Source organism: Argopecten irradians, chromosome 1 (genome assembly GCF_041381155.1).
Source record: "Argopecten irradians isolate NY chromosome 1, Ai_NY, whole genome shotgun sequence".
Lineage (NCBI taxonomy): Eukaryota > Metazoa > Mollusca > Bivalvia > Pectinida > Pectinidae > Argopecten > Argopecten irradians.
The window spans coordinates 32,943,947-32,971,315 of NC_091134.1; the positions used below are offsets into that span (position 1 = coordinate 32,943,947).

At 34.6% G+C, this 27,369-nt stretch overlaps 1 protein-coding gene and 1 long non-coding RNA gene across 6 annotated transcripts in view; one reads left to right on the forward strand and one right to left on the reverse strand.

Annotated features, from left to right (window-relative positions):
- LOC138324745 (uncharacterized) overlaps window positions 1–27,369 on the forward strand; it is a 123,928-nt gene that overhangs the window by 12,430 nt on the left and 84,129 nt on the right. For 4 of the 5 annotated variants that reach the window (XM_069269864.1, XM_069269898.1, XM_069269882.1 and 1 more), the window contains exons 2-3: window positions 3,040–3,489; window positions 22,891–23,001. In XM_069269864.1, coding sequence (XP_069125965.1) covers window positions 3,331–3,489; window positions 22,891–23,001 — 270 coding nt within the window. In that variant the 5' untranslated portion in view covers window positions 3,040–3,330. Of the gene's footprint in view, window positions 1–2,175; window positions 2,196–3,039; window positions 3,490–22,890; window positions 23,002–27,369 lie in introns of those variants that run through there. The other variant, XM_069269889.1, reaches the window with a different exon arrangement.
- LOC138324811 (uncharacterized) lies at window positions 7,783–27,306 on the reverse strand. Its single transcript, XR_011208684.1, has 3 exons — window positions 27,199–27,306; window positions 25,827–26,058; window positions 7,783–8,619 (listed from the first exon to the last, which is right to left on the reverse strand). It is a non-coding gene; the product is annotated as an uncharacterized lncRNA (long non-coding RNA).

The following is a 27,369-nucleotide window of genomic DNA, read 5'->3' on the forward strand; positions in this document are numbered from 1 at the left end:
CTACCATATGGACATATGGTAGAATTATTGTTAACAGTTTGAATTGTCTGTTTATATATATATGTACATATTGTTGTAATAAGTGCTAATATATTTCTATATATGAGACATTACATAAAAAGAATGTCGCTATATATACATCTCTGTCTATCACACCAATTTCAAAATGTTCATGGTTTACAATGTAGGATTACTATATTTAGAAATAGAATTTCAATCATCATAAACAAATGCCACAAAAATGTTATAAACAATGGCAGAAGCTATTCTCATCAAATACATCTGCCTATTATTTATGTTATTTTTGTCTTTTCGTATGTAAAAAGGCAAAAAAATAAATATATAAAATCAGCTATTGAAAAAAAATAGATTTGATACATCTGTTGAATGACTCAATTCTAAAACATGAGATCTCCATGGAGATAATTTCTGCAATCATCAGTTGTTCTTTAACAATATTCTGCATAGATTTGCATATTGAGATTTTCTGGTTGAATCAAGTTGATGCGGTGTTGGCTGACATCGGAAGTGCTGGCTTTGACGTTAATGTTCTCATTGGTCACACTGATGCTAATATCTTTTCTAGATTAATGCTTTGCTAAACTTGATCACACAGTTTGCAACAGAGATGGCCACTTAATCTATATTGATTGTTTTTTCCTTGACAGTAAGTAAAACGACAATTAGGTTTGGATATGTGCATGTCTGAACGCCGGTTTCCATGGATTAATGCCTTTGTCAAATCTTATTTCTTTAAAAATCAGTCAAGGACAAAATTTTAAAGTATACAATTGGTGTATAGAGGCATAATGTGGATCAGCATGACACTCGGGGTTAGTCAGCGTACAATCAGCGTCACCTGATTTTTAAACTTTTGATGCGACGAAATGCTCCAACACCTTTAGCAACGAAATAAAATTGACAGTCATTTGTTTGTCAATAAATGTGGTAAGAATTAAATGTAGATAAGTGTGTGAGTATTAGTCAGCCAGCTGGGTATTGTGTTCAGGGTAGATATATAGGATGGATTTGTCATTCTGATTTACTATAGGGAGATAGTGACTAAGCTAGATTGTATTTACACAGTATCACATGGGGTGGCCTCCCGTACATGTGACGGGTACACAACAGACACCCCTGATACTCCCATGATTCCACACATAACCCTTTAACCCTTATAGACCTTTATTTACCTCCCTTGGGTTGGTACAACCTCCCTCAAAGTTAAAAAAAAATCCATGTAAATACATTGGTGCAAATGGAGACAGCAGAGATTTTTAAAAGTGGTATTTCAATTTTTAGCAGCATGTTGTAATATACGATTGCACAACAGGTAGATGATGCTTGTATCATCTGGCATACATAGCGCTCTTCATCGTAACCTGTATTTTGTCATCATGCATTTTACAAAATATCTGTGTCAAATTATCTTAACTACATAATATAGTACCTGGATTTATGAGTAACACTGTAACTTTCACTTTTGATCTAGGTAGTATGAAGTTTGGGTACCTACAAGTTATTATTCAAAAGCTCGAGATATTGATCTGTGTATGTTTATAAAGGATGACTCTAGAAAGTTCTGATTGGGCGAGTGGAGACGTATCCTATATTGGGGTTTTCCCCTGTGTCATGCAGGTATTACGAAATACCACCTGTTTGGTGATACCCTTGTCAACACAATGTAATCTAGATCTCTGTCCCATGTGCGTACCTTTAAACGTACCCCTTCAATATTAGATATAATGTTTGATTGTATTCAATTTACGCTACAAATATTAGGTATGTATTTTACTTGGATTATTTTTGGTACATAATCTTATACATGTAGTAATTTTGTTAGTTGGCTGGGACAGGAAAGGTAATTTAAAATGTATGTGGTGAAGTTATAATTATGAGTAAGAAATAGTGTTTATACCGACACTACAAATCAATATACCCCTATGTGAGTTGGTAGAGGCTTGTTATAGATGCCTGTGGTAAACCTAGGCTTACACATCGACCACAACAAGAAAATTAAAATTCTATACCAGTGTATATGTTTAGATGTGGGGTTGTCATTGCTTATAATAGATTCATGTCATCTTCTTCCTAATCCGCCAGCTTACCCATATTCTGAGTTTTACCTTATATGGTCGAGAGAGGAACTAAAAGGCGTGCTTTTAATTGGAACTACATATCATGGCTTAATATAGGTACCGGTACAATCTATTTATAGTTTGAGTGTTCTCATTTTTCCTTTATTGGCCAGTTACCTGTATATTAAGTTTAACCTAATATGGATGTCTTTTTCATTGTTTTGAAAAACATTGATGAAAACATTATTAGTTATGTGTTTTCTGTTTTACACTATATACCTTATATGGCTGTCATCGCTTTTCTGCTTTAACTCATAAATGTGAAAACTATCTCAATTCACCTGTGTTTGAAATTTTAACTCTTATGTAATGGATGCCTTCATTTCTTGGTCTTTGGACTAATACAGGTAAAAAATACAAAATTATAATCTTCTGACAGGGATACAAGGTAATGTGACCTGGGAGTCGTTTTGTTATGAGATAATGATACCAAACAACTGCATTATCTTATAATTCTTTGTCCATCTTGAAGAATTGAGACGTCTGATACAACAATTAAATAGATAGCAACTTCGGGAAAACTGTCTCCAATTTCAATTTTGTATTATGGCCAATTTATACATAAGAAAGCTGTAGTGCCATAGATGTAAAGAGGTGGCTTTTAATTACCGTTGTGCTGTATTTAAAGTAGAGGTTGTCAGCGTGTCCCATTCATTCTTTCTACTGGAATACCACACTTGAATTACCTTCAATTAACAAGACAAATTTAGGAGAGAAATTCCTTGTTTTGTCATTGTTCAAAAGCCATGAAATGTATTTTGATGACATAGGTTTTTGTCCGAGTACGATAATATCAAACAAACGTGAAAGTATTCAAAGAATTCAAATTCATCTCAGCGTGTTATAATTCAGGAAGTATGGAGTGAAATCTTAAATATCTTTTTCTTTCCAATTTTAACAGGAAGAAGAAGTAGCTGTTCCAGTAGCTGAACTCCAATAGGATAGAAAATGATTGTAGATATACAGAGAATGTGTCCTGTTCCTGAAGAAAGCGTAGAAAACCTGGATCATCCTTGGAGACAACCGGAGTAAAGAAAAGACAATCTGCAGAAACGTGAGAAAGAAAACTTATGAAGATGATTTTACGGATTTCTTCAAACTTGAGAACAGTTTAAGATATTCACTTGTAAATTAATAGTAATCAGGAAAATGGAGATTTTCATATCGGGTATCTAGAAGTCAAAACTCCACTATGTACACCTTTATGGACCAGCTCGTGGACTGTGAGGCTTTAGAGTCCGGCGACCAATGTGGCGACGAGACAGCTGAGATCGAAGATCAGGAGGAACCTGTGTGGAATCTGGTGGACAGTGATTCCCTTGTAGAGCTCCTCAAAGCTGGCCTTGATAAGGTAAGTCATCACATTGTCATGATCAGTACTATCAATTTACCTTAGCAGGTAAGTTGAAACCTGGAATCCTTGTACTCTATTTTGACATTCAAAACTTTATTTCTTTGTCTTTTGTGCACTAATTCTCCTGTACTAGTATTTTACAACCCCATGTACATTTCAGGGCATCAAATAGACGCTTGGGAGTATGTGTTTGACTACCAAAAATCAGATTTGACTCTTGAGTTTGAAGCACATGTCTATTTGTCATATGTTTTGACTCTTCAGATTTCTGAGAAATTGTTATTTGACTCCTGAATCTGCTAAAAATCAAGGATCAACTGGATGTCCTGCATTTTTTTTAGCCTTATTCACCTCTTTCCCAAATGCCCTGCCTTCAACACCTGTCTTTATAGACTGAGCCCTCAATACTATTGGCTTTATATAGAGACCCCTCCCCTTATAGTAATTGCCCCTAACCCCTTGTAACCTATATATGGTATGGTTCCTAATTGTTCTCTTGTCCTCTGAATCACTACCTGGTTTAACCTTCTTTTGGGTTGCAAGTTCAACATTGAATCCTTATCCCATTTAGTTTGTCAGTTTGTCCTTGACCCTGACCTAGTTTTATCTTTTATCATTCCATTGCCTTTAATTCTCCATTGTAATATTTTATGAAAATATATATATATATATGGGATATATATTTTTATTGTCTCCTCAGCTCATCAGTATGGTGATTCTATTTTTAGCCCACCATCATCAGATGGTGGGCTATTCAAATCGCCCTGTGTCCGTGGTCCGTCGTCCGCCGTCCGCCGTCCGTCGTCCGTCCGTAAACAATGCTTGTTATCACTATTTCTTAAAAAGTACTGCAGGGATTTTGTTCAAACTTCACATGGAGGGTTCCTTGGTCCATTTTTGTGCCATACAGATTTTGTGGCTGATCGGAAAAACAAGATGGCCGCCAGACAGACATCTTTGATTTTGGCAGTTGAAGTTTGATATCAATATTTCTTGAGAACTACTGAAGGGATTTTGTTCAAACTTCACATGGAAGGTACCCTTGGTCCCTAGTTGTGCCATACAGATTTTAAGGCTGATCGGAAAAACAAGATGGCCGCCAGGCAGCCATCTTTGATTTTGGCAGTTGAAGTTTGTTATCATTATTTCTTGAGAACTACTGAAGGGATTTTGTTCAAACTTCACATGGAGGTTACCCTTGGTCCCTCGTTGTGCAATACAGATTTTGAGGCTGATAGGAAAAACAAGATGGCCGCCAGTGCTGAAGGGATCTTTCTCTAAATTTAATGGATCTTTCTCTAAAACTTTTAATATGTAGGTTCCCTTAGGTCCCTAGTTGTGCATATTGCATTTTTGGACCAATCGGTGAACAAGATGGCCGCCAGACCGCCATCTTGGATTTTGATAGTTAAAGTTTGTTATCGCTATTTCTCAGATAGTACTGAAGGGATCTGTCTCAAATTTCATATTTAGGTTCCCCTAGGGACCTGGTTGTGCATATTGCATTTTGGGACTGATCGGTCAACAAGATGGCCGCCAGGCAGCCATCTTGGATTTTGTTATTCAAAGTGCGTTATTGCTATTTCCCAGAAATTACTGAAGGGATCTGTCTCAAAATTCATATGTAGGTTCCCCTAGGGCCCTAGTTGTGCATATTGCATTTTTGGACCAATCGGTGAACAAGATGGCCGCCAGGCCGCCATCTTGGATTTTGATAGTTAAAGTTTGTTATCGCTATTTCTCAGATAGTACTGAAGGGATCTGTCTCAAAATTCATATTTAGGTTCACCTAGGGCCCTAGTTGTGCATATTGCATTTTTGGACCAATCGGTGAACAAGATGGCCGCCAGGCCGCCATCTTGGATTTTGATAGTTAAAGTTTGTTATCGCTACTTCTGAGATAGTGCTGAAGGGATCTGTCTCAAAATTCATATGTAGGTTCCCCTAGGGCCCTAGTTGTGCATATTGTGATTTGGGACCGATCGGTCAACAAGATTGCTGCCAGGCAGCCATTTTGGATTTTGATATTCAAAGTTTGTTATCGCTATTTCTCAGAAAGTATTGAATGGATCTTTCTCAAATTTCACATGTAGGTTCCCCTGGGGCCCTAGTTGTGCATATTGTGATTTGGGTCAGATTGATCAACAAGATGGCCGCCAAGGAGTCATCTTGGATTTTGATAGTTGAAGTTTTTTACCGCTATTTCTCAAAAGGTACTGAAGCGATCTGCCTCAAATTTTATATGTAGTATGTTTGAAAAAGTTTAAAAAGTAGAGAAAAGATCCATCTTTCCTTTGTCAGATACAGATCATTCTTTGGTGGGCGCCAAGATCCCTCTGGGATCTCTTGTTGATGTGTTCATTTATACACTGTATATGGTTCTGTGATAGTTTTTAATAGTCATTGTATTAATTCTGTAACATGAGGCATTAATACAATAGACTACCACAGGTTGGATGATATTAATACAGTATATCGTATTGTGATAATAGATAAAAACATTTGGGATACTAAAACAACACTCTCCGAGTATCACTTCAGAAAGTTCCACTGACTTTCACTTTAAACAGCTTTGTTAATATATGTTAATCTATATCATGACAATGTAGTATATCTGATGCTCATATGGAGCATTTCATTCAGATGTTCTTTTCTAGTTTAATGTAAAGATATGTCTCTCAAAATATGGGATTTATTTAAATCCCCTTTTTATCAAGAATTACTAAGAGTTACTTCCCTTGTGTAACATGCATCATTTAGAAATATTAAGGATTTTACTGAAATCTCTGTCAGATATCAATGAAAAGTTTAAAAGTTAAGTGTATAAGTTTTGATCTGTACATGAATTTACTCTTTAATTGTTATAACGTCTTTTGAAGTTTAATGGCATTCAATATAAAATTCTACATATAATTGACATTATATAAATCTTTTGTTAGTACGCCAAACCTATTAGAATTGTATACAAAATAGAGTCAAAACCTACAACCATGTACAGTGCAATTAACCTATAGGGATTAAAGACAGTTTCATGACAGTTGTTCCATTTACCTGGATCCAAACAGATATATATTGCTGGTGTGTGGTTAGATGGAATTCCCACCTGCATGCGAAGGAGTATCCATACGAGGAAAATCCAGGATTTCTGAATGGATTAAAGGTCGGAAATAAGAGATTCATAAAAAATGGATGTGAGCGTTATATGGGTAGCATCCCAAGAGATCAGGCCTTTTGGCAAAATGTTTGAGCTGTCGTCATAAACTATTGTTGTTTTTGTGCAAAGTTACTCTAGCTTACTTAATAATGGGTGTTTGATGGTGCTAGATCATATTAATGGGTGTTTTAATGATGCTAGGTCATATCAATGGGTGTTTTAATGGCACTCTGTTAAGTGATGTTTGATACTGTATCATGTGAATTAAAGTTAAATGCCTGGAAAATGTAATAGCTCTCGGCGATTACTTAATTGGCTTATTGTGAGATGAAATAGCGATTGCTCAGGCATTGGAAATCACTAAAGTCATGGATAATGAAGAAATCAGAGACTTAAACAAAAATATTGAATGGAGTTATTTACCTGTAAAACATGGAAGTTTTCTTCATTAACTAACATTAAGATAGCATTATAGGTTGATACAAATTAAATTTTCAAAAGTGTTATCCCTGCTTCAAATGAAAAGGTATTGATGTTCAGTACATGTTTTGACCAAGAATGTAATATTGAGTACTACTTTAATTACATCTTAACAGGTGAGAAATTGAGCATTTCAATCAGTTTGATCAAAGAGATTTATATAAAAGAACAGGATCTGTTATAGTCCAATAATTTTCTGTTACATTAAACAGATAAATAAAAGAGCTATTCACACTCGGATATAAAGCAGTGGAAACACATTGTAGAGATAACACAACAGAATAATCTCCCAGAAAATGAATTAAAATGACTGCTAAACAAACTTAGTACAAGACAGGCTTTGATTTATTTTCTATTATTACTATCAAGGTAAATTAATTAGCTTTTATTAATAACCAATTATGTGTAGAAAATCAGCTGAGTAAATGGTAGTGTAAACAGAGAGTGTTTAAACGGATGCGGCTGATGGCCACTTTTTAAGTGGAATTGTTAGTTGCAATTAGGCGAGATAAGATCTCATAAGCATCACATATTACTATTGAATGACATCCACACCTCCCCCATGCATGACTCATGCATTGTGGGGCGGATTTCTCTCCGTTTTTTTTCCGCTGGAGCTACAGTTTCCCTGAATCGGTAAACTAAGCCTTGCGGTGTTGAGTTCTCGGAGCAATATTGATGAAGGTCGCACGGTGATAATTTACCTGTCATCTGATCACTTCAGGCGGAATATAAATGAGCTGAGCGCTTTTTGTACGCTAGTGTAAACATAACTTTTGTATTTTCATAGGATCTGTTTTTGCTAGATTGAAATCAGTTGCAACTAATTATGACTGATCTACCCACGATTTTTACGAAAAATAGAATTTATTTCAAATTGGGATTTAGTCAATAAGTTTTACTTAAGTTGATTAAGGTTATTTATGTTTAGACATGAATCAATGTTTTTTATTTTAAGAAATCAGACCATGATGAAATAATTTATGTTGTTGCGTGTAATATCCAGTGAAAGTGTAATATCCAGTGCAAGTTTTTGTCTGTTCTTAGCCTCTAAATGGTATAATGTCTATAATGATTTAACTATATTTTGAAAAGGAAAAAAATGGTTTACAATTGTAATGCTTATGCACCAGTCCAGCTTAAAAATGAGTCATGTGTTGGAGAAGGAAAAGACGTTTTTTCTTGAAGTAATAATTAATCTTTGCTTCTTGTCATTGGATGCCAAAACCATGTGCAGTCATGATCATGATTGACTAGATCTGACTTGGCAGGGAAAGGGTATGAATGTATCCTTTTCTCACTAATGGAGCACTTTTCCTTATAAACACCAGAGCAAAACAAGAGTATTAAAGCTTCGAATCTGCTGATGTCATTGAAGTGAGAGATTGACATGTTGCGTATCCTACCAGCTGCCAACTTAAGACTTAATGATATCCTTCATTTAGTATCCATATAGATATATCCTCCATAAATTTGCTGTTCATGGATTTATTCTGAAAAAGAAAGACATGCAACATATTAGTTCATTCACATATTTGTTTATATTGTTCCTAATAGTTGATTTTGGTGTGTGGTTAAGATGTAATGTTCAGTTGCAAGGTTTAAGTTTCAAAGTTCAAACTTTACCATTAAAAGTGACATCAAAACAAAAAGGTATATATTGATTATCTTCTCATAGTCTGAATTATTTACACATCACTTGTAATTAAATTTTAGAATTTTATTTGAATGTTGCTGTTATACATTCATTGGTCTTATCAAGGTCACAGCTAGGTCATTAACATATGACTCAATAGATGTATATTTAAAACAACTCTGAAATTTCTGTCATAAAAAGATAATGGTATAGGTTATCTCCCTTGTGAAACCCATTTCTGCCGCAAACCATTAAAAATGTTAATGGAATGTTTTCCACGAACGTTATTGTATTTCCCTTATCTTCATGTGCAGTAACAATGTAACGTGATATTTATCACTGACGATTAATAATGTGGTTAAAACAAAGGGGAGATAACCACCAACAATTAACCCATTATTGACCATATTTGTATTGTGTTAGATTTTTGACAAGTTTGATATTCTTGAGTCGTCTGGAGCATTGTATTACAAAAGTAACAAAGCAGGAGATAAAGCATGTTTCGAAATTAACGGAAGAACAAGATTAGAAGGCCTAAAAGAAGCTAGTAAAAATCAGCCAACCCAAGGTGACTTGTGTGTTCTGATATGACCATTGATTTTATCTAATCATTATTGTAACCCTATAAATTTTACGTTTTAAAGATGATGAGAAATTAAAAGAAAAAAAAATGAAAAATCTTGATCAATCTCACAAGGAGCGGACTGTGACAGTGTAAATATGACCAGATGGTTCTCTCTGACTCACCAGCCGACTGTTTTGACATTTGACCTGGTCAAGACTCGTAAACCTGAATTAGTTGTACAGGTGATCGTAGTTTATCACTATTCAATAAACATTGGTGGATTGTTCTGTAGATACTGGTAGATTAAGGTATATATGTTGGAAAAAGGAAATTTGTAAATGTAAAATGCTTCTTTTGTAAGGAAAATAAATTACATAGGCTAACACAAAATATTTTATATGGACACACTATAAGGCAGTTAAGAAAAGATATATGAATATGTTATTATAATTAATTTGTGATTTAATAATTGCTTTGACTTTTGACTGTATATATAATAATAATGATTGTATTCCTGTAAGTATAACATAACTCAGTGTTTAGTTCAGCAAATTTATATTAAAAGACTTATGGTATTATGTCATAATAAACTGCATGTTTTAGTAGCCATGTACAGCTATATAGCTATATAACAGCTGACGCCGATGTACTCTAGTTTTGGGTGTAAACAGGCTGACACCAGTGATGTCATGACTGTCCTCAATAGTTATGTAAATTGATAATATTTGTTTTAGCTATCTTCAAGTTTTTTGTTATATTCTAACATCCATGTGGTAAAAAATGATTATCAGTCCATCAAACATTGGTCATACTTGTCATATTGAGTTGTAGCGTTAAGTGGTGTCATGTTTTCTAACGGCAGAAACTACACTTGACTCCATAAAAAATTCTGTATGCAAATTAGGCCTTTGTACTTGAGTTTCCAATGAAAACCACCCAATGACATGCTTTGTATCTCTGTGCTAATTATGCATAATTAATTAGATGAGTTTGACTCATCAGTAGTTGCCTTCTATACAAATTGTTTTTCAATTGATTTGGAATTTGTGAAAGTATGGCATTATTCTGGCGTTGAAATGTGAAGAATAAAAGCTGACTAACTGACTACTGATTGATGTTCGGCCTCTGTCTAAAGCTTTCCTCAAATTGAAATGTTTAGCTGGTAAATTAAATTGTAAAAGTGCTTGAAATTAAACTTTTATCAATACAATGGCTTTTCTATTGAATTTCTGTTCATTTCTAATTTGCTTCAGAGCAAAATTTTAAGTTATAAATTATTGGTAACAGTTTGATACATCAAAATAGGAAATTGTTTAAGTGGTTGGACATTGTTCTTAATTGACATTCATTAGCTAATCCTGTTTGGTGAATTTAGTTAACTAAAATGGTCTTGTGCTTTAAAATCTCTTTTAAAATTTGTTTTGTCAAGCGATATAGTATAAAAAAAGTATCTCACTAATTATGAAAATATACAACTGAATTTAACAGAGGTGCAAATTGTCTGTGCAATGAATGATAAATGAGTTAATAAGCTTGGTAATTATAACCTCAAGCTGATTGACCATTCTCCAATCTCTGATTAAAAAATTAGCCATCACAAGCCTATTATATAATTATCATTAGCTTTATTCATTGAATCCAGCATATTGCCAGGTTGTGTAGTCCAGTTATTGCAACATTAACATCAGACTAGATATAAACTGCTGCCCTCTACCAGGTTACCCCAGATATAACCACACCTGGCCAGATGTCACATGCTGCCCTCTACCAGGTAACCCCAGATATCACCATACCTGGCCAGATACCACATGCTGCCCTCGACCAGGTAACCCCAGATATCACCACACCTGGTCAGATATCACATGCTGCCCTCTACCAGGTAACCCCAGATATCACCACACCTGGCCAGATATCACATGCTGCCCTCTACCAGGTAACCCCAGATATCACCACACCTGGTCAGATATCACATGCTGCCCTCTACCAGGTAACCCCAGATATCACCACACCTGGTCAGATATCAGGTGCTCCCCTCTACCAGGTAACCCCAGATATAACCACACCTGGCCAGATATCACATGCTGCCCTCTACCAGGTAACCCCAGATATCACCACACCTGGCCAGATATCACATGCTGCCCTCTACCAGGTAACCCCAGATATCACCACACCTGGCCCGATGTCATGCTACCCTCTATCAGGTAACCCCAGATATCAACATACCTGGTCAGATATCACGTGCTGCCCTCTACCAGGTAACATCAGATATCACCACACCTGACCAGATATCAAGTGCTGCCCTCTACCAAGTCACCCCAGATATTACCACACCTGGTCAGATATCACATGCTGCCTTCTACCAGGTAACCCCAGATATCACCACACCTGGTCAGATATCACTTGCTGCACTCTACCAGCTACATAAGATATCACCACACCTGGTCAGATATCACAAGCTGCCTTCTACCAGGTAACCCCAGATATCACATCATGCTCCCTCTACAGGTAACCCCAGATATCGCAATCACTCTACAGGTGATATCCACAATTGCCCCTCTACCAGGAAACCCAGATATCACACCTGACCAGATATCAGTGCTGCCCTCTACCAGTAACCCCAGATATCACCACACCTGGTCAGATATCACATGCTGCCCTCTACCAGGTAACCCCAGATATCACCACACCTGGTCAGATATCAGTGCTACCTAGTCTACCAGGTAACATCAGATATCACCACACCTGACCAGATATCAAGTGCTGCCCTCTACCAAGTCACCCCAGATATTACCACACCTGGTCAGATATCACATGCTGCCTTCTACCAGGTAACCCCAGATATCACCACACCTGGTCAGATATCACTTGCTGCACTCTACCAGCTACATAAGATATCACCACACCTGGTCAGATATCACAAGCTGCCTTCTACCAGGTAACCCCAGATGTCACTACACTTGGTCCAATATCAGGTGCTTCCCTTTACCAGGCAACATCAGATATCGCCACACCTGGTCGCATATCAGGTGCTTCCCTCTACCAGGTAACCCCAGATATCACCACACCTGGTCAGATATCAGGTGCTGCCCTCTACCAGGTAACCCCAGATGTCACCACACATGGTCAGATATCAGGTGCTGCCCTCTACCAGGTAACCCCAGATATCACCATACCTGGCTAGGTATCAGGTGCTGACCTCTACAAGGTAACCTCAGATATCATGTGCTGCCATCCACCAGGTAACCCCAGATAACACCATACATGGACACATTACGATCAGATGCTGTCTTCAATCAGGTAATCTCTTTGCAAATATCACCACATCTGACCAGTTATCAGGTGCTGCCCTCTGTTTAACAAAACCACTGCATTTTTCCATTTGGTGAATGTCAAGATGCACTGCAGTCAGGTTAGAGATCAGAGTTGAAAAGCAGGTCCAAGCAGGTCAGATTTGCTACACGTGACAATAATGGGGCTGTCACTCCATTAATTGAACCCCTCCCTCCCTGTGTGGCAGTGATGGGTGTGAGTCATACAAGTGGCTGGCCTCTTGGACCCAGACCCTCTGTTTCCAGTGTTAATACTCTTAGAGGTCATCGACTCTGCTACACTTCTGTTTGAGCCGTCGGAATAAAAAAATCACTTTTATTTTCACCTACCTGCTCTATGACTCACAAGACTAAATATATATCTACGATCTATACATATAAGGTACAGAGTTACTTTCTTTCTCAGACAAGTGATTGGGTGATACTTTGATAGAAAGCTTGTTATATGTATTCACTTTGTTATAAGCTTGTGGAGCATGTTTAGTAGCTCCAAAGTGAAAATGTCAATTTTACACCTGCTCAGTAGTTTAACAAAACAGTATATAAGAGGGTGAGTCATGCCTTGTGCAAACTTTGGCTAAATTAACACTCCAGTAAAATATATTGCAGTTTAATGAATTTCGGGAAGGTCAACCTTTAGTGAAGTTAAAAGCATTTTTTTTTTTCAAAAATTAAAGTTAATGGCAAAAGGTCATTACTGGGTATCTTGAAATGTTGAAAGTGGTTTAACCGATTTTTTTTTGTTCCTGTCTTTGTTATAAGCAACATTCAATGTTAAACAGAAAAAGGCAGATTTTTATTTTACTTAAATTTGTCACAAAAATTATCTTGCATTATTTATTATCATAGATAAATCAATGAAACATTCAATAAATGTTTCGAAGAATGTACAATTCACAAACATGGAGAAAGAAAATATATTGAAACCAAAAAATTTCTTTAACAGCCTGAAAGTACTTTACTTTTATAATAAATTGTCCATTTGTTATTTCCTTAATGGAAAACAATTGATGGAAGTTAATTTCTGTGTAGTGTATCATATTGTTCTGAGTTGTAAAACAAGGATGTTTGTTAGTAAAATAGTTTTTAGAATGAACACATGTTGTAAGAATTACTCATAAAAGATGCAACTTCAAAGAAAAATCAACTTTACAAAATGTAGTTATAGCAAAGGAACATATAAATTGGAAAATTTTTGTACAATGTTTGTGTATTTTTATGAGAGTTTTATATAATAAAATATTAACAGAATTTGTTGGAGTCTGTTGCCCTTTGATGTTTTATAGAGCTTTTTATATCAGATGCTGAATAAAGGAGTAGTATTGTGATGGCCTGCAGAAATATGGCACTTGCTACTTATTAGATCATCTGATTCTCCGTCAGTTGTATCTTTTGAAATAAAACAAAATAAATGTGAGGAGTGTGGGGTACACAACTCGATCACACTGGGTGGTGCTTGAGGTCACCTAAGGTCTTTGGTGATTTAAGTTCTGTTTGGAGTTGCCTCCCTTTGAGGATTTTATATTGAAGGTAAGTGTGCGTAATTTGGGTGCTAATTTTAGGGATTAGAGGTGTTGTTAGGTTATGATAAGACTTGAGTGACGTTAGGTACTGTAAGTACAACGACGGGGTGAGAACATTACATATGACTGTGTGCACATTTATCATATGGGTGTGATGTTGCAGAATGCAAGGTAACACATTCAAAGTCTTGCTTTCAGTTGCAAGAAAGAATTGCACTTCAGTCTTCTGTAAAAACAAAACCACACACATAAGAGGAATGTTTTGTGAGGAACTATACTTAAACTTACTAAAATTTAATCATTTCCCTACCCATAAATTTAAACACAATACAATTTTTTTTAGTCTAAAGCAATGATTTATTCTCCACCTTGAAACAAAGCCATCTAAAGTACCTGGTTTTGCCTTATGTTAATGAGCAGTATCGCCTCCAATGTTCTCCAATTAAAACCATGACTTCTGTTCTTGTCTTTGTGAAATTAAGTGCCGATTGGAATTCAGTAAGATTAAGGAACGACTGTAACTTGCCAAAACATTAATCATTTAATGGTCACCTTCATTGGTCCACTGCCATTGGCCGATTGGTCAAATGGCTCTTGTTGTAGAAGGAATTATGCTAATTTAGAAGGTCATGACCTCACAGGTTCCATATGCTTCTTGTGACTCATCTCAAGGAAGCTGCTGCTCCAAGCTTTATGAATTATTATATTAGCGACTTTTGTCCTATTAGCCATGAATCAAACTTTCCAATAATTGTATATTGTTCCTCCGAGGGCTAGCGAACCATATAGTGTGTAGTCATCCAAACATTTGTAATTTTTCTACTAATTAAAAGGAAGATGAGAAATAAACCTTTTTTTTCAAGTTTATTTGTAATCAGAGTCAGAGATAGAAAATGTCTTTTTATCAAATGTCAAATTAATGAAAACAGAGACTTGCATAATTATAAAGCTGTACAAAATAATGTTACAAATATTTAATGTCTTTGTGTGTCTACTCACTCTGAATTTTACTTATGAAATTGCTTTGGATAATTGACATTTTGATATAAAAAAAAACAAAAAATATTTAAAATGAAAAACCATTATTCTTCATGCAGCATGATCTATCATTTATTTAGATATGACAATTTGGCATTTTAAAAGTTCAGTAATTAATTGATATTTAGTAGACATAAAAATATTAATAAAAAAAAAGATAAATTTTAATTAATAGATATGGAACGCCATAGAATAACTGTACTGACTTAAACAAAATGTCAATTCTAATTAAGTAAAATTAAATAATTAGATATGAAATAAACATGTGCATATAAATGTAATGGTATAAAACAATGGTACTGACATTGTTATGTTTAAGATCAACACCAACTTTAATGGTAAAGGAACAATGAAAGATTTTACTTTTATCAAGATCTGGAATATACATAATTAAAATTTATAGTTAGTATTTTTATATATGACTTTAGAACAGTTGTACTGCCATAAGACCAATAGGTTAAGGACCTTGAAGGAACAAAGACTGTACTTTAAGAGGAACCATTGATAATGGTAAGTGTGAGTCAGTCGTCAGGAATGACAGCAGCCTCTGGGTTATACTAACTCATCATCATCTTTATTTCTGATAATCCACATTTAAACTATGTCACAGTCACTGGGGATAATCTTTCTAAAACTGTTAATATTCCCCCTATTTTTTTAATTGACTTTCCCATTTCAGTTGATTTTGACTGTTCCATTACAATACTTTGGTGGTCGAAGGTTTGCTGACTCCTCCAGGGAAAAAAGAAAACCCTTAGGGATAGGGGCTGGGGCAATCTTAATCCAATAAAACAGACGAAATTGGAAGGTGATTGTTTTGTGAATGAAATACATGACTAACATGGACCGACAGTAGAAAGATGAGAAAATTTAATGATGTGTTACTTTGGGATTTATATGTTGTGATGTTTGACATTCTGTAACTATATACCACTACCGACTTGAGGCTTACATGCCAAACTTTAAGAAAAAATAATAATATCTTTCTATAAGTATAAGAGAGCCTTTTCACTTTTAATTTCCATTGTATGGTACATTTACTGCTTACCAATTTTCTTTAATGGCTATTATAAATTTCGCTATTTCCATTTCAAAACAAGTTTATAAGAATAATTATTATTTAAAAATTGAATGAAATTTATTCCTATAAGTATCAATGATGTATAAATAGATATGTCATTTTGCGGAAATAAAACTTTTGTTGTGACTTAACATTGAACGCAAAATTTACGAAAGAGATGGTTTACAGTCATTTGAAGTTATTAGTTAAGCCGTTTGCTTTTCACCTTGTTGGCCAGGGTTCGATTCCAAGTATAGAAATTAAAACTAAATTAAAAATTAAAAAGGTAAGAGGTCAATCGCCCAATAATGATAACATTTTCTGTGGACACTTTGGTTTCCTCCTACATGCTGATACAGCTATAAATAAATAAATGTGATAATAAATTACAGCTTTAGTGGATATGTGTAGATACTTGTTCTAGTATTGTCCCACACCTCAACTTTCTGCAGGAAAGGGAGACAACTTGCTACACAATGTGGTGTGAATCATATGTTTATGAACACTGGGGGCTTTGTGATAGCCACTGAAATATTTGTAACATCTGTTTGGTGCATGCTGAAGTCAGCCTCTAACTTAAGGGATACGATCATGACATCACATACTGGTCATCTGCATAACTTTGGGGTGACACACTGGCTGAGGGGCTGTGAGGAAAATCTGTTTGGCGACCCACCTTCAAGTTTGATATTACAAATGAGACATATATTGTAGCACTGATGATACTCACAGTGTGATAATGATACCATTTCATAAATGTAAAACATTACTCTTTCCAAACGTGTAATGGAATGTTCCATGTTAATTTGTGCAGCTAACTTTTACGATCACAAGACACGAACCAAAAAAACAATTACTTTTAGTCATTGCTGAAGTTGTTTTATATCTTCCTAGCTACCATACAAATGTCTAATTAATTTCTTTTTATGGTTTATGATAAGTTTATGCATTAACGTTAGAAACTGAACCGAAAATATGACCTGTCATTGTTGACATGCTTTATGAATGAGTTTATACATTAATGATAGAGTGTAAATTAGCGTATTTGATTGAACTCAAAAGACACATGCATCAGGCCTAAAGATAGCTACTGTGCTGAGGTGACTCACTGCTAGCAATCCGCGGGGTTTTGTCAAGTTTTTTTCTCAGGGTGATTTTTTTCTTGACTTGTCGACAAAGGCAGAAAGAAAATCTGTCACCCAGCTGGCTACAATTACTCTGTGGCTACTTGATGGGGTCCTGGGAAGATTTAAACATTTATTAAAATATTTTTTCTGGTGCCTTACTTTGCCAAATGTTTTATCAGTGACTAAGTATGAACTAAGTTGTTCTATGTGAGAAGTGTATGTATGGTGATTGATCAGGTTGTGTATTGAGTTAAGCTTGTTCATACATGTTCTATAGACTATATGAGCTAACCATAGTTTCCCTTTTATGTTTAAATGTCGATTAGTTTGATTTATGATAAAATTAATATCAAATATACATATATTTTTAGTTGTCATGATCATGTTTTAAGAAATTAACTTTGTTTCAAATATGTTTTATGCCAGAAAGTACTGCAATGAGGTCATGTCAATATCTGTAGATTAGTCATATGCTAAGGTAGTGAAAAGACATGAATTAAAAAAACACCTTTACATTAAAGACCTTTCAAGACTTTTTGTTACGAAAAATGATAAACATTTCCAGTCAAAAGAAGCTGTGGCTTAAAACTTTTTATTCAAGGGGAGATCATTCTATGCAGTCAAGTCAATTATTTTATTATTTTTAGATAAGTAAAAATTTTACAAAATGTTCATTAGTTTTTACAGCATATAATTTATATATGTAACTAGATGAAAAAATACTTGTCATACTTATTTTGGATTAATGTTATTGTTATGGTTCGATTTGGTGTGGTATTGTGCTCAGACAAGTTAATCGCGTCAGTATTCTCGTAGGGCATAAAAAGCCAATGCTTTGGTATTTGCGGCAAAAGACCCTTTAGTGCCTGTCATCCGTCTTTACACAACCTAAAGGAACAGTGACTATAAATAGTTTTACCTTTTGTTGACGTCTTCTGTATTTACCTATATAATTTCAACTGATCACTACATAGAAACGCAGCTATGTGCACTAGAATTACCTGTGGTCTTTCAAATAAAGATCTCGGTATGATTGTATACATTTTTTATGTCTGTCTATAAAGTGTTGCTGAGCTTCTTGAGCGTAAACATTATAAAAAAGTTCAAAGTAAAAACAAATTTCTACTTTGCAATAAAACATTTAAACCTGTTTTTTCTTGTATGGGTCATTATGCATCCTAAGTTCCCTGTCATAAAACGATCAGTTGATTGGACTAAAAGTACAATGTTTGATGAAATTGCGGACATATATCTCAAAACAACTAGTATACAATTTTCACCTTTTGAGGGAGGGGGCTGCAAATACTTATCTATTGGCTTGCTGTACTTTTTAGCTGCCATCCACCTTTGGCTCTTTGAGTCTGAGACCAACATGCAGCACTTGCCACTGTTCGTTGAATATGTAGGTAAAGTTGAACCTCACTAACTGAAACTAGTATAACTGAAATACCCTGTTGGTTCTGATTGAATATTTCACTATGCATATTATTCTGCATTTGCATATTACAGAGTTATCTGCCCTTTGGGGTAGGTATTGATTATGATGTCATGTGTTTGGGAGAGTAATTTCGTACTTTTCAGAGAAAACAACATGAGTTTTAAATCACTCACAAAATGATGATGTCATGATGAATACTTGTTTGCAAAGACTCTGAATAACTCTGAGTAACTAATGGTCCCACCAACTTCCAGTTCATGAGGTTATAAATGCCATATCAAAATATTTACTTACTAAATCAACTATAGAGTTCAATCAGTTTAATTCATATTGATTTGATTAAATCCTGTTTGTGTAATTACTGAGGAAATTGTTGTTTCTTTAGCATTACAATCTTACGTTACAGTTTGTGCTTTTGAAGCATTGTATCAATCCACTTGATATTGATTGAGCTGTATACAATGTCTTGTTATTTTTCTGCATGTCCAGAATCGTGGTAGCACCAATTCATCTTTGTAGCTACCGTAGCACTAATCTGTGTCAATTTAAGATAGATGTAAAATTTGAGTTTTGAAAAGGTCATGTTGTAGTAAAATATGATTGAAGTTACTACAGAAAGAAATTTTGATTTCATAGAGAGTACCAGCCAAATAGAGTATGAATATACAGTCTTGTCATCTGAACCTACTGTATAAAACTATGATTTGAACAGTCTTCCAATTGATATACTTGACTATAAAATGGGACCAAAAAGTACTGTGAATTAAATGACGTTTTAAAGTTATTCAAATCAACAAGGTCCAACTACATTGTTGTAAATGAGAAAGTTTACATTCCACCTATTCAATAAATCAAACGATATTGAAAAAGTCGATTTCCTTTGATGTGGATCGTTCTTGGTGGTTTTAAGTGTCCGAATAACATTAAATGCAATAAAGAAAGTTGTTATCTGGCATTATAAATGACTGAGTTTTGATTTGATATTGATTTCTGTTATTAGCCATGACGAAGGTTTATGAGTAACAGTAACATGTCACAGTATTACACCAGCTCTATTTATATAATACTTATTGTTTACATTTATGATGTCAACAGAAAAGAATTTCTATATCAGTCAAATTAAGTACAGAATGGCATACTCCTGAGATCCCACTAGGTTAATGATGATTGACACACTTGGTAACTCCGTATACCTAACGCTGTTATTTCTCTGTGATTCCCATTACATTATTACACTCTGTGAAAAATGTAATAAAGATAATTTTCTAAATGTCTGTTTTGTGTAATAGTACCTTTAATTGAGTCTGAAATAGATACTTGTGTCCTTAGTCAGCTATAGACTGAGATCTCATGATCATTAGTAAATCCTTGGTACTTATATAAGTAGTTTAGGTTCCTTTCGGTCTTGGAAGTTGCTAGAATTCTTAAGACCATAAGCCTTGGTATATAGATACTTGAAACCTTAGTCAGTGATAGTTTGGGATCTTAGAAAATTCTTGGGAGTAATTTGGAGTAGCTGAAATCCATAGTCTTTTATAGTTAGCAGCTACTGTCCCATATAAGTACATGTAGTTTTGTGACCTTAAGGTCATGGTGTATTTAGCTTAGGATCCTTAAGTCTTAAGTAAATTAAGATCCTAAATTAAATGTACATATAGTTGAGGTTTCTCATATCTTTGTCATTGATAATTAAGCTGTTTTGCCCATAGCCCTTGCATTATGGTTAAATTACATCCTAAGGACTTTGGATAACTAGGTTTCATGAGTACCTGTTGGTGGTTTTAAAGTTTTATTAGTACCAAGGTATTTTACATTTTACATGTCATGCAATTGAGCCATCCTAAATCTTCATCATTGTTGAAAGTTATTAAAATCATTAAAGAGAACAAACAGAACAAACTACATTTGTAGCTTTGATGTTTTGACCAAGCCATATCTTTGCCGAGTTTTTCAAGAGAAAAAATCCTCCATCTTTAATACATTAATTGAATCATCCTAATTGTTGATTATAAGAAAGCTTTGCTTCTAATGACCATTTTCTGAACAATCTTGACCAAGTCATCAAAAACTCTGCAAACTAAGTTATGAAAAACTATTCATGGTACATAAACATAAGTAAAGATTTTCTGCAGTAATTGGAAGTCTACAAATAAACCTCAGCCATACAATGTACCAATGACTCAAGATCTGCAGCATTATCTCGGAGTCCCGAAACGATTAGCTTATTCATGGATGTAGCTGATAACTTGGATAATATCCTAAAGACCGATAATACTTCATAATATAAAATCACCATAGCCGTTATGGCTTATGCCTGGTCAGAAAATTGATCAATGATTACATGACTTTGAAAGTGCTTGACCACAATATGGCCCGTCCGGACGCGGACTTTGTCACTGGTCCAGCGGTAGATATGTGTCATGATGGGTTGGAGACTAGGATACTGGGGATTCAGTGTGAATCATAGACCAACGTACTTTGTTGACTGTTTTCTCTAGATGTAACTGACGCCATGGTTCTCAATCTGACTGGTACAGTCTAGTTCTGCTGTGAAACATTTCACACATAGTCATTTACACATAAGTTAACCCTGTGTAGGGCTTAGACAAAAATTATAAAAAACAATACTTATTAAGATTAGTTTGATCTTTAGCTTAGGAAATAAGAGTTAATAGAACTAAAAATATGTTTGATGATAATGATATTGGAAATTTAAGTGATCAGTTTGGGCAAAGTTTCAAGATCTCTGATGTCTCCATTGTGGTTAGTGAGGAGGACTAGAATGTGTTTTTACTCGCCTCTTTTTACTCCTGACGTTGTGCTGATGTATTGGTACTGTAGCTTCTACTGACAATTGTCTCCATTGTGTATCTATTTACCATCAGTAATAGAAATAGTTCTATCTAAATTATTGATACTGCTCTTCCTAATCTGTGTGAGCTGGTAGTCTTAAAGACTATAACAATACATAAATACTATATACATTGTACAAAAAACAAGAGCCCCAGTTTGACTGTAAATGATGAAGACTATAACAATACATAAATACTATATACATTGTACAAAAAACAAGAGCCCCAGTTTGACTGTAAATGATGAATACTATAACAATACATAAATACTATATACATTGTACAAAAAACAAGAGCCCCAGTTTGACTGTAAATGATGAAGACTATAACAATACATAAATACTATATACATCGTACAAAAAACAAGAGCCCCAGTTTGACTGTAAATGATGAATACCTGCTTATACAGGTTTGCACCATCTTTACTTGCCAGCCATCAATTGAAATGTCACATAACTATATAAAGAAAAGCCTTGGATTTCTCAATTACCGGTAAAACTTTACTAAACCGACAAGTAGAACTTATGATTTCACATGTGAATCATGACATTATAATGCAAAAACGTTGTCTGATTTTGGTTTTCGTCCACATATAGGTTGCTCCTATATAAAGGTGACACTCCCAATTTTCAGGGGAAAAGTCACAACTTACACTCTGGATCAAAAATACAGAAAAGTTTAATAAGATATCAATACAGAATGTCTACTTATAAGACATTGAATGAATTCAAGCAATAATCATTTGAAGGATGCTACAAAACCATTGAAGTGCAATACCTTGAAAATGAGAGAATTAAATGTTGAAGATTCAAAATAAATCTGGTTTTATTACTTAGCTTTAAATGATGACGAAGTTAAAATATATTATATTCTATGCAGCAAAAAATGTCAATATTTGAATTGCTAAGTGCAAATGTCACATACCAGTACATCAGTAGAATTGATATCTTTATATGAATTTCAAAATTTTCAACATTTTAATTAAAGATATCGCTTTTCATGAGTATGTTGAACTTAATGCTTTAAGTCATTCACCTTTTCGTTTTCATGATGAACTGTTCCAAACTTAAAGATATTGTATAAATGTCTTCAGAGGTCAACAGGTTTAAATATTCAGAAATGGTTGATTGTGATGTGATTGAAATTTTATGGACTTGAAAATTTTTAATTCAATTTGATTTTCTGAATTTTTGCAGGTTCTTCTGATTGACAGTCGCAGCTTCCTGGAGCACAACACGTCACGGATCCAGCAGTCCGTCAATGTCTGTTGTTCCAAGTTGGTCAAACGAAGGCTTCAGCAGAACAAGGTAGGCATGGCTACTGTCTTATATCCATGGCAACTGTCTTATATCCATGGTTGGCATAGCAACTAACTTATCCAATGTACAGAATGGCAACTATGATCTGCTTTGCATAATGATAGAAATTACAAGATTCTGGCTGCGTGATTCTATAAAGGTTTTGTAGAAATCTGCCAATAGCATGACATAGCTTTCTTTTCGAACATGTGACGAAACCTATATAAGAGAATCAGTTAAAAACATTTTAGGTTGATATTTTCCCTCTGCTTCTCTATGTAGAGATTTGTCAAGAGATGACTTTCAAATTTGAAGATATATTCCATTAAAACGCATAGAAAAAATACAAAGAGAGTGAAGCTGCTGTGAAAATAATCCAATCTTTACCCTATATACCTTTAGGGAGGAGATACAGCGTTATCTAGATCTGGAAGCAGAATGAATTATCAATAGTCAGCATTGTAGTGTTGCATGTAAAAGAATCGGTTTTGGCCTGGGAGGATGACTGTTTGCCCATAGACAAGTTTTTAATAAATCCATGGATTTATCAATACATGTTAAATGTGCGTCCGTGATTGCATGCAAAGAGAGAGGCTGACCAATGCCTGTGGGCCATAGGTACTGTAGAAGGGATAAACCATTAGTTCATGAATATTCATGAATGCAGTGACAACAATACCCAATTTCATGCCAGGCTCGGGATGCTGTGATGATGGAGTGTGCCAGGTTCGACTAGGTTTTACCTGAGATTATAGCAAGGCAGATCAATAATAGGCGAATTATTGATGCCATCATTGTTTCATAAAATACCTGAAATTGATTATTAATCATTGGATTATGGGCTGGAAATTTGCCAGTTTGAATTCGGTGTTTGAACTGTTTGCCCGGATAAGAATACTGTATATACATTAACTATGTAAACCATTTGTTTTATTAATCTATCAAATATGTCCAGCGATTTACAGTCCAGTTTCAATAAACCTGTTCAGTTCTTGCCTATAGCCACTGATGCTGTAAAAATACACTGAGCATTTTTTTTGAGAGAGAGAGAGAGAAAAGTGAGAGAGGTAGTTAAATATTTAGATGATCCTTTTGTCCAGATAATGGAAGGATTGGGGTCCAATTTCAGATAAAGTACACTAAACATGATAATGTGAATGATGCGGACTGATACATTAAGTGTAAACCAATAAAAACTACAAGCTCATTCCTAGGATTAATTATATATATAGCAAAGCTTCAAGTAGCTTGTATGAAAATGAAGAAGTACCAGAATAAATCATAATTAAGATAAAATTAATAAATTAGGAATTAAAATTAAGATAAAATTAATAAATCAAGAAAACAAGGTGTGTCCTCGCTAACCTGTTTTATTTATGAAATATATCTGATTCTAAAGTGACCAATAAAAGTCATTTTGATAAGTATAGGGAGAAGGATACAATTATATGTTACTGAAACATAACTTTAAGCTCATTTTGACCAAAAAAAGAAGAAGAGAAAAAAAGGGGTTTTAAACAATATTTTTGAGTTTCTGATAGACAGAGTATAGAGAACTTAATTAATATCTCTTGCCAGTTTTGGGAGAAAAAGAATTTGAAATTTCATAATTATGAATAATTCAAATACTTGTATATAGGTTTGAGTCTAATTGTTATGAGTGAATTACGAAATATAGCGTGAGATTTATCAACCAGATTGGGATGGGTTTTATGCATAAGGTTGGATATTAAGTAAATATCCTATAGGTAGATTTAATGTATTGGTAAATGAATGTTATAAGTGTGAGATTGTATGATGAACTTATAGATAAAGGTGATGTATTAGGTAAAATTATATAAGTTATACCATGTTATATAAATTGTGAAGAAAATACTATGTAAGCTGAGTGCAGTCTCTATCAATATCAGTAGGTGACATAAGATACCTGTTTGAGCTTCACACCTACACAGCATTTTATACTGCTGCTGAAAAATGTCCCAAGTTAGTCATTAAAATGATGAGTTTATGTATTGTGGAGTCAAGGAGAGCCAAGCAGTGAGATCAATATGCATGACCTTAGTATATATTCATGTAGTTCTCTCAGTCTTATTTGACCTTATTTTGTGATCAAAAGGTACCGTGAATGGCAAATTTCAGATCCGCCTCAGGTAACAAAATGTGCTGAAATTAACATTTTACTGCACTGACTGCATGCGCATTTAGCAGTGTGATGCACCATACCCACAGTTTTTGACACTTCCCTACGATGGATCAGAATGTAGATCTACATCTTTATGTGGATTGTCAGTAGTGTATGAGTATCCAGTTGACTGAAAAACTTTACTCTTTTAAAAGAAATTGAGGGTATGGTAATTCTAACCGCAAAACACAAAACAAAGGGTACCAGTAATTACAGCACCTGTCTTCTTACCTGTTTACAGTACATTTTGATCTCATGACTTCCTCACACTGTATGATCAATCAAAATGCTTATAACCTTTTAAGATATTGAATTAATTTTCATTTAGTAGGGTGTCTTAAAATTTTAAATGCTATGATATTGTAAAAATAGATAAAACAAAGTGATATAGAACTAAATACCAAGATGATTTTTCTTTTCCCGTTGTTCAAGGTGACTTGTTTCATATTTTAGTAGGCAAGTTAATTGCTGTGTGGTAAAAGGTTTGAAAACATCTTTTTGAAGTGACAATGAAGCCCACCATGTTCACCTATTTTAAACTTGTACTGGCATATTTTACTTGACACAGCTTAAATGATATTGTTATCAGTCTTGGAACAGGACCAGTAGATCTAATTTAATTTAATAAATAAACAACTGATGAACAATTTACCATTACTCTTTCTCTGGAACCAATTCAATTTGCATGATGGTGTATTGTGGTTGTTAAGTTGCCATCTCTGGGAGCCTGGAGCCAGAGATTTAGACTTTGTAGTGCTCTGTAGCCTGCCGCTGCAATTCTATTTTAGTCACCTCCGCTTCCTTTGCCAATTTTTTCCATCTCAGTATTTAACTCCAGGGATCTGATGTAAATGTTACGCATGTTTTCGTGATTAAACTCCCAGCTGAAAAAGAAGATGACATTTATTTGAAAGGCCATTTATCATCTTGAAAATTAGTGCTCTTAAAAAATAACATGTCAGTTGTAATATAAATACATTGACACTGAATCGTAAATATATATCTCATACAAATTTGTCTTCTAGTTGCTTTTGAGATATCTATAAGTTGTACCCAAATCAGAAATCGTTGCATATTATAAGATTTTCAGTAGCTTTAACGACCTTGGTAGAATTACCAATTAGTGAACTAGACGCTTTAATGGTGAATTTTACCTGTAACTGTGACGGAAGTCAGAAACGTTACGAAACACACAATATTTCATCCTGGTTATTCCATTGGGAGACTTCATTGTTAATAATTCATCAGAATAATGTTGTTTTTTATTGAAAGAACAAAGTCGGGGAGAGGTTGGAGGGCCACACATGAAGCAAGCATACAAAGTTAGAATACACGGTTCAGATAGCATGTCAAATTATATATAAAAGCATTGCTTTGTCAAAACTCCCAAGACAATGTCATTGTCAAAAATATAAATCTGATGACCTCAACAAAGACTATTTAATATGAAGTGTTTTAAACCAAACATTCCTCTATATAATCAGGTATACATATACTTATTATTGGTTGTTTTAGCATTGTTCCACCGCCATTGAGTTTAAATTGTCTACAGAACAGTTGAAAAATCTTCATATCTATTTGTATTGAATAATTCGCAAATTTGTTTTGCCGAATGTGAAATTTTTGTATTTCCTTTGTTTTTAGTTTTTTTGTAATTTCGACTGAAGATGACTTGGTGAAGCATTGTGTGTGCAAGGATATATACACGAGATCTGCAAGTGTTGCAGCAAAACATCTGTCTGTGTGTTATGTAATGTGACCTAGTTCCAGGGTATTGATTGATGTTTTTGTACAGCTATCAAATCCCACAACTGCCTTAAAATATCCCACAACTGCCTTAAAATTCCTGCTCCAATGAGCAAGTCACACACACAATATGCACTGTTAAATAAAGTTGAGGGTTCCTCACTTCGTGACATCAGGAATTCAAGTTGAATATAAAATTACCTCAAGTGTCTAAAAACAATGACAAAAACTGTGCCAATTAAAGAATCGTGAAATTTATGTAGGTGATGTATATATACCTGTCATGTGGACCATCAACTTAACAAGGGCGTGTTCCTTACACTTCATACAGGTGAAAACCACACAGGTAAATGCACTTGAATGACAGTGTTGTGGAACATCCTGATGTACCACTGCATGGTATCCTTATTATGATGAAGCAAGGTCGTTCGTTATACAATAAGGTCAAA